At 38.9% G+C, this 7,619-nt stretch overlaps 2 protein-coding genes across 2 annotated transcripts in view; both read left to right on the top strand.

Annotated features, from left to right (window-relative positions):
• Window positions 1-3,028, top strand: part of akap17a (A kinase (PRKA) anchor protein 17A) — a 6,883-nt gene extending 3,855 nt beyond the window's left edge. Inside the window, 3 exon segments of the mRNA XM_017039652.2 lie at window position 1; window positions 3-42; window positions 234-3,028. The exon segment at window position 1 is cut by the window's left edge and continues 197 nt beyond it. Of these exon segments, the coding sequence (XP_016895141.2) occupies window position 1; window positions 3-42; window positions 234-1,130 (938 nt within the window). The 3' untranslated portion in view covers window positions 1,131-3,028.
• A 138-nt stretch (window positions 3,029-3,166) lies between these two features.
• Window positions 3,167-7,619, top strand: part of asmt (acetylserotonin O-methyltransferase) — a 10,499-nt gene continuing 6,046 nt past the window's right edge. Inside the window, exons 1-4 of the mRNA XM_008328824.3 lie at window positions 3,167-3,746; window positions 4,418-4,592; window positions 6,167-6,296; window positions 6,747-6,815. Of these exons, the coding sequence (XP_008327046.1) occupies window positions 3,645-3,746; window positions 4,418-4,592; window positions 6,167-6,296; window positions 6,747-6,815 (476 nt within the window). The 5' untranslated portion in view covers window positions 3,167-3,644. The remainder of the gene's footprint in view (window positions 3,747-4,417; window positions 4,593-6,166; window positions 6,297-6,746; window positions 6,816-7,619) is intronic.

Here is a 7,619-nt window from a genome sequence, read left to right as displayed (position 1 = left end):
GGTTCCATACGACTGGTGGCTGAGCTCCTGGCCAGGGCCAAGGTATGAGAGGAAAAATGTAGTTTGACAGATTTCCTTCAAAGTGGTGGTGAATACATCTGTAAATATGCATTTTTAGACGTCTGAACCATAAATCATAGCTTTATCTGTTCCTTCAAAGTGGTGGTGAATACATCTGTGAATATGCATTTTTAGACATCTGAACAATAAATCATAGCTTTATTTTTTCTCAGACTTTGAAGCAGCAGCAGCTGGAGAAAGAAAAGGCAGAGAGAGAGGAGGAGGAAAGGCAGGAGCAAGCTCGACAGAAGGAGGACTTAGCCCGACTTCAGCAGCTAGAGGCCTGTCGACGCCAGCAGGAGGAGGAACTCCACAGGGTAGAGGTGGAGAAAGAGCGAGCTCTGGAGATGCAGCGCAGAGAGAAGGAGCTGAGGGAGAAGCTTCTGTGCAACCTGTTGAAGAAAAGCAATGAAAGAACCTCCAATCCCTCAGAAACACAGGACCTGGAGCCGAGTAAGGAGACCGGCGTGCCCGGTGGCACAGATGTGATGTTGGACGTTCTGGAGCGGTTGGACAGGACCAAGGCCGGTGAGAGTAAAGAGAAACAAGCGTCTAAATGTAGCGCCAATGTTTCCTCTAAGAACAGAGCAACGGGGGAGAGAACCAGGGCGGAGGACAAGAAAAAGGGCCGGGAGGAAAGAAAGGAAGAATTGGCGAGGAGCAAGAACAGTCGAGAGCAAGGAAGGATTCAGGAGCGCTCCCACGGAGAGAGAAGCTCCCACGGAGACAGTAGGAGGCGGAAGTGCTCCAACAGCTACAGCAGAAAGAGAAGGAGTTCTAGCCGCCACAGGAGGGACTCCAGTTACCACAGAAGGAGCTACAGTCACCACGGTGGCAGGAGGCGCAGCAACAGCAGCAGGAGCACGAGCTCCAGCAGAGACAGGAGCAGGAGCAGCAGTGGGAGGAGCTACGGCAAGGGGAGGAGTCACAGGCGCAGTCGCTGTCGATACAGCAGAGGCAGCTCCAGGGCCAGTAATACAAGCAGGGACAGGAGGAGTCACAGCCACTACAGTCGGAGGTACAGGAGACGCAGCTCCAGCAGAGACAGGAGTCACTCCAGGAGACGCTGAGTCGTCTGTCTCTCAGTGTGAGTGGCTGTTCAGTGAAACGTACACACTGAATATATAGACTGAGGTTGTTTTTGTTGTTTTTTCAAATTTAGTTTTTTTTTTATTTGACCAAAAATGATGATTTCCACCCACCCTGTTAAATACATTGCATTCAACTTTATTTTCTTAATAAAGTGCAATGTAAGGCAACTGTGAAATGCAGAAAAACTACTGTTCATGACTGAATGAAAAGTACAATTCCGTTCAGATTTAGTCAGACCCCATTCATTATATACAGTAACTGTTATTTTTTCATGCTGACGGGGGACAACTTGGATCGACCTCCTCAGAACCTTTTCTTTCTTTCTTAAAAAGCAGCGAGCTCTGCAGAAAGCCGTCTTTCTTTGCTAAGATTAAAAAATTGTGTATTGTATGTTTTTAATGATTCCACTATGGCTGCTGCTCTGATGTGTAGAGCTGTGACACCTACTCATGTGGTCATGTGCTTACGGCTTTCCTGCAAAACCGTGGTCTTTACCAGTGGTTGCTTTGCTTAAAGGCAGCCGACACAAACATACACAGGATTTCAACTGTGGACTAATGTTTTATGGAATTCGACTGAGTTTTGTTGACTTTTTTTTTTTTTTAAAGTAGAATTTTTACTGTTTTGGAAATGTTTTAAAAGGAAACTATAGTGTGCAGTGATATGGGCCTTGACCCAAACACTATGTTTCTCAGCCCTGGTGATTTGAGTTTATCTTCATGAATTAGAATTAACACCACACCTGTCTATCCATCATCTTCAAAGCAAGTTTTAGATTTAAGATACTTAAAATTATACTTTTTTGAAGGGTGCAGTGGGTGTAGGTCTAAAGCAAACTTGAACAAAGTTGGACAGAGGAATGTGAATTTTTGTTTGCAGTGAACCACACACGATCAATGCCCGTACAGAGAACAGTGCAATTCTACTGCCAGGCATTACATATCATCACTGGACTGATCAGTGTTTCCCAGCCCAACATATTTTTCTGGCCTGTTTAGTTGAACACCATGCTGATATACAGTATTTAAAGGAATTGAAGAAAGACACACACAGAGATCTTTAATAGCTTTCTATAGCCATTTGATGCAACCTACTGGAGGAATATTTACATGCTCTGCCAACACTGCATTGATGAATTAAAGCAAAATATTAGTAGATAACACTTTTCAGACCAATTAAGTGAAAATGGTTAATTTTCCAGTGGACACAGAATGCTGTGTAACAGCACTAAGGTGTTGATTGGTTGGGAATCACTGCTAAAGCTGCTATATTATATATATACTGTATATGTTTGATGAGTTGAATACACTTATGAAAGAGTTAAAAAAATAATTCTAGATACATATCTTTAGCTTTAAATATTCTTAGACTAGATGTATGAGTACTGAACTGTTCCTTTGAGAATTGATTTGGCTGCTTCTGATTTGGTCGTCAATTTGTAGACATTGCCTCAAATTTTAAAAGACAAGTCCTGTACTGAAACAATAAGAAACATATTCATACTTGACATGAACTTGAACTGTGGGGAAGTTTTGACTGTTGCTGATGTCGTATTGCATTTTATAGTAAAGCCCAGTTATCGTATGTAGTCGGTGCATGCTCAGGAGCAGCGGCAGCATGTCTTACTGTCGAGTTAAAATAAAAGTCCAACCTGAGAACTTGTGAAGATGTACGGTGAACATTTGTCATGATTTTACTGTTGAGTCAGGAATGCATTGGGGAAAAGCAAAAACTTAGGTAAATGTTTCCAAATCCTAAAATGTGTTTTTCTAGGTTTTCAACATGACATTTATTTTGCAAAGACAAAATGAAGTCTCTGTCTATCTCCTTTCTCTGTTTAGTAAGTCATAAAATAAAAAAATACAGACATTAACACTAGTTAAAGTGCAATAGTTTTTTTTTCCCGAGCTAAAAGCACAGACTCATTTAAATGGTCAGATCAACTGACAACCGTGTTCTCTCTGCACCACACACACTTAATAAACTGCACAGATAAATTATAATTAGTGGCTGTAATCTCATCAAAGCATGTGATGCAACACGACGTGTCATTAGCAGTAAAAGTAAGCTTGTCTCTGATGAAAAAAACCCACAAAACAGAACAAGCACTACAGTATTCCCATCACAAATTCCCTCACCGAGGGATCCAATATTGATATAGTCTTGGTGTAATAATATATATATATATTTTTTTTTTAAAAGATCTGGTTAAAAAAGGTCTTAATCTGAGTGACAGTGAACAAAGCAGCAGTGTAGCTCCTGAACAATGTTCCATTGTCCAGCACAGACTGAACCCCAGCTCTAATCTGGGTTATCTGGCTGTAATCAGCTTAGCCCACTGCCTCTCTGACTGCTGCTGTGCTGCTGCTTGGTGGGCACTTTCTTACAACTTAAGTCTCATTTTGCCTTTACATAAAACCCATTGCAAGGTGTAGAGGTTGAAGGAGCACAGTGCTTTACATTTCTTCAAGCGTCCTGTCAAACCTGCGGCTATGGCAGAACATCCAGAGACGACCTTAACTCAGGGGACGCCTCCTGCCGACACGTACCCTAGAAAAATACTGGAATATCTGGAAGGATTCCTTATTTCAAAGGTAACTTTGGCGCATACTCATAGTTTGTACCCATTTTTTTTTTTAAAAGAAAATGAACTCAGCAAGACATGGCTGCGTGAAAAAGAACAAAGATGTAGGAATTAGGTTAGTGTTAATTACTTCTCAATAATTAAGTGTCCTACTGTGCAATGTCAGACTGCTGATGAGGAGCGCTGATGTAGTTTGGTCCCTTGGCAGGCAGACTAACCTGTACTGTATAATGAGTCCAGCTGCAGTATTTAAAAATGAATGTAATGAGGATACAACTGATAATTATATATACATTACATTAAAACGTAATGAGGATACAACTGATAATTATATAATACAAATTATATATACATTACATTAAAATGTGAAGGCTGTAAAATTACATTAATTTTCTTATTATTTTTGCACTTTCATGATTACTTTGTCTGCCACTCTCTAATGCAGTTTTTCCTGAACTTGTTATTTGGGCCACAGCATATATTGTACATTAGAGAAATCCCTGGTGTACAAACAAAATGCCATAAATAGTAGTTTTACAGTTTTTCAGATGTTACTAGACGGTGGTGATGTCATAATTTTGTTTTGTTTTTTTACCTGTCAAGCACATTGCGTTGGTACATACAGAGTCTTACTAGATTGTAATTGTTTTTTTTTTGTTGTTGTTGTTTTTTTGCTGACAGACAGTGTTCACTTCGTGTGAGCTAGGTGTTTTTGATGTATTGCACACCGCAGGGCGCCCCCTGTCTGCGAAGGATGTCAGTAAGGCCATTGGAGCCAGTCTGGACGGCACAGAGCGACTACTGGCTGCCTGTGCAGGACTGCAACTGCTCCAAACACACTGTGATGATGGACAAGGTCAGTTTTGGAGGCAGTTTTTTTGTTTAACAATACTCAGAGCAAGACCTTTAACTAGGTCAGCTGTTTAACTTCCTGCCTTCTATTTTGAAAGGAAAGGCATCCTTTCATTAAACGCATGGTTATTAAACCCCACATGGCTGCCTCTGCCCCACCCTTTCTGTAATAGACGCGTGCAGATTCTTGCAAAAAAATAATATTTTTAATAATAACTAGCTCCAAAAACAACCCCTTCAATTAACACATTTGTTTCAGGTGTGATCAGTCCCGCAGCAGGGTGACACTCAGACCTTACCATTAACACATTAAGGTGTGCTCTGAGTTCCCAAAATAAAATCATAAATGTATGCCAAAAAACATTTTGGATAACACAAGAAATCAATACACTTTTATGTATAATAATTTACAAAAAAAATCCCGCTATATACTAATACTAAGAAAAATAAAATGTACCATTGTCCGGTGTCACCCCTCCTCAATCTTCACTCATGGTCTCTCCCAGAACTTTAAATAGGTTCTTGATTCGACGCGTTCCAGTTTACCAGAACGTAACAAGAGCTACACTAAACATTAAGGTAAGCAATTGATTTACAACCGTTAATGTCTAACTGTCGAAATAAGCACTTGTTTAAAACTTGCCTTATGTTTGAATGGTACAATAAAAGTATTTGTTATACTGCCTTACTTTTAAGTTTGTATGTTGCTTTTAAGTAACGGTTGATATATTTTCTACTTTACTTTACATCCAGCCACCATTTTGTTTTGAATAATAGCTTTCTTTAAAAAAAATCTCTTTCAATTGTTTGTTGCCTTTTCAAGTTTTTGCTTCCTGTAAGATTTCACTGCCTCTCACCATTTAATGAATTTAAACTTAAAAACTCATACTTTTTTAACTGTTCATGTTTCAGCCTTGCTGCTGTATCATGTGGCTTTCTCCAGTCTGTATCTTCTCTTAAACTTGTCTCTCTTTTCAGGAGGAGCCATATTGAGTCAACACTTTAGTAAAGTGTCACATTAGGAAGTTAAGTTGAATGTACTGTACCAAACTCATTAAAGTATTACTCCAAGCACTGAAGTGTTTTGTGGTGTTTTTAAAGTTTAAATTAGTTTCCAAATATAGTATTTACACAATTAACGTTTGCACAAATAACTTCCTCATTGTTTCAAGAGATTGTACTTGATTAGGTCATTCTTTTTTAAAAACAGATACTTGTGGATATTGGTCATGTTCTTGCGAAAAATGTTTGTTTTTAGGTTGCGTGTTTCCTCACCTTTTGAACCCGATGTAGTTGTGTGCATTTAAATGATTTTACCACATTTGACCTTTGTATGGACTGAAATTTCATTATTTGGGATGATGTACTGGATTTTGTTTTTCATGTGCTTGTCTATTTGTGCTTTCAGAGATGTTATTTATAAACTCGCCTTTATTAATTACCTAGTATCTTAATTCTTGGGTCTACTTGTTACTGTTGCTGAGATGCTCTACTGTTTTTCTCTATATTCAAATATTAGACTGCTGTCACTACCACATTTTCACACTTCCTCGGTCCAAATATCACCTTCTCCTTTAGTGTTTTACAGTAACTCTGATGAGGCCAGTATCTACCTGATCCGCTCCAGTCCTTCGTCTCTCCTCCAGTCCATCCAGTACAGGTCTGAGACCATCTATACCTGCTGGCAGTACCTTACTGATGCAGTCAGGTCAGTACATAGGGCTAAATAGGATTCCTGCCTGACTTTGTTCAAATTTAATCACTTTTCATTCTGTTTTTTTTTCAATGCACTACATTATATTTGGACATATCTTAATGTTTGTTTTCTTTTGTGTCTTGGAAGCAATATAATATAGAAATAAATATCCAATCTATATATTATTTGTCTCCTGTTTAAATCTTAAAATAGTAGGAAAATAGTTAGCACAATAAACACCCCAATGCTGTTACATTTGGTTAATAAAACTGGAACAGAGGGATCTATATTTGTAATCGGCAGAGAAGAAAAAAGCTGATGAATATTTGTGTTAACTGGTAATAAAATTTTTTTTAGTGTTGTAGAAAAATAAATGCACAATCGTGAAATGAAATATCACAATATTTCAGTATTTTGCAATTTTGAGAGGATGGTCTACAGCTCTGTGAATTTTTGTTTCAGAGAGGGAAGAAACCAGTATGAAAAGGCATTTGGAGTCAGTTCTAAGGACCTGTTTGAAGCTCTCTACAGGTGAGGAACTAAATCCTATTTCTACACAAACCACACTTTCACTGCTCTTCCTCATTTACATTCCACCCCAGCCTGTCTCCAACTGGCCCATCACCCTGTTCTCTCACTCTGGGTAGGAAAAAAACAGACCTGTAGGATTCATTAGGAGGCAAGCAGTGTGTAGAGAGGCCTGAGGCAGTGATGGGAGAAGGCTCCAGGCACTGTCCTTGATGCTGCTCTGTTTATAGAATCTTGTGCCTGCAGTTTTAATGCTTGACTGAAGTGTTGATCAGCAGTTTTCAGAGGTCACAAGTTTCAAGTTTGAATCGCTAATAGGTTTTGAATGAGTACATTGTTGCCACGGCACAGTTGATTGGAGCTGAAAAACGTGTACAAACTTCACAAACCTAATTATGGACTGACTTGTGGAACCTTTCTGCTCTTGGAGTAGTTAAATGGCAAAAAGAAAAAAGTTAGACAAACTATTAGTGTGACTTTCTCTGAAGTAAATTTTATCGATAAGGGTAATACGTTTCACTAAATTAAATGATGCAACGTTTCACCAGCACGGCACCAAAATAGCTACAGTAGTCCCTCTGCTGGTTGTTGTCTCACAGGTGGGCAAATATTTAGGCTCAAAGGCATGTAGAATGTTTTGGTGCATAATATAAGTAAAATGTATAAGATTACACTTACAATTTCAGAGAAAATTTGGCCCATTTGACGTCTGCCACCACCTAGTGGCATTAATCGAAATTACAATAACTTAATAGTAGTACATTAAACATTCCCATATATATATATATATATATATATATATATATA

This window comes from Cynoglossus semilaevis, chromosome 16 (assembly GCF_000523025.1).
Source record: "Cynoglossus semilaevis isolate Cse_v1.0 chromosome 16, Cse_v1.0, whole genome shotgun sequence".
NCBI classification, from domain to species: domain Eukaryota; kingdom Metazoa; phylum Chordata; class Actinopteri; order Pleuronectiformes; family Cynoglossidae; genus Cynoglossus; species Cynoglossus semilaevis.
Note: the sequence above shows the minus strand (reverse complement) of the source record. Positions and strands in the feature narration are given on the sequence as shown.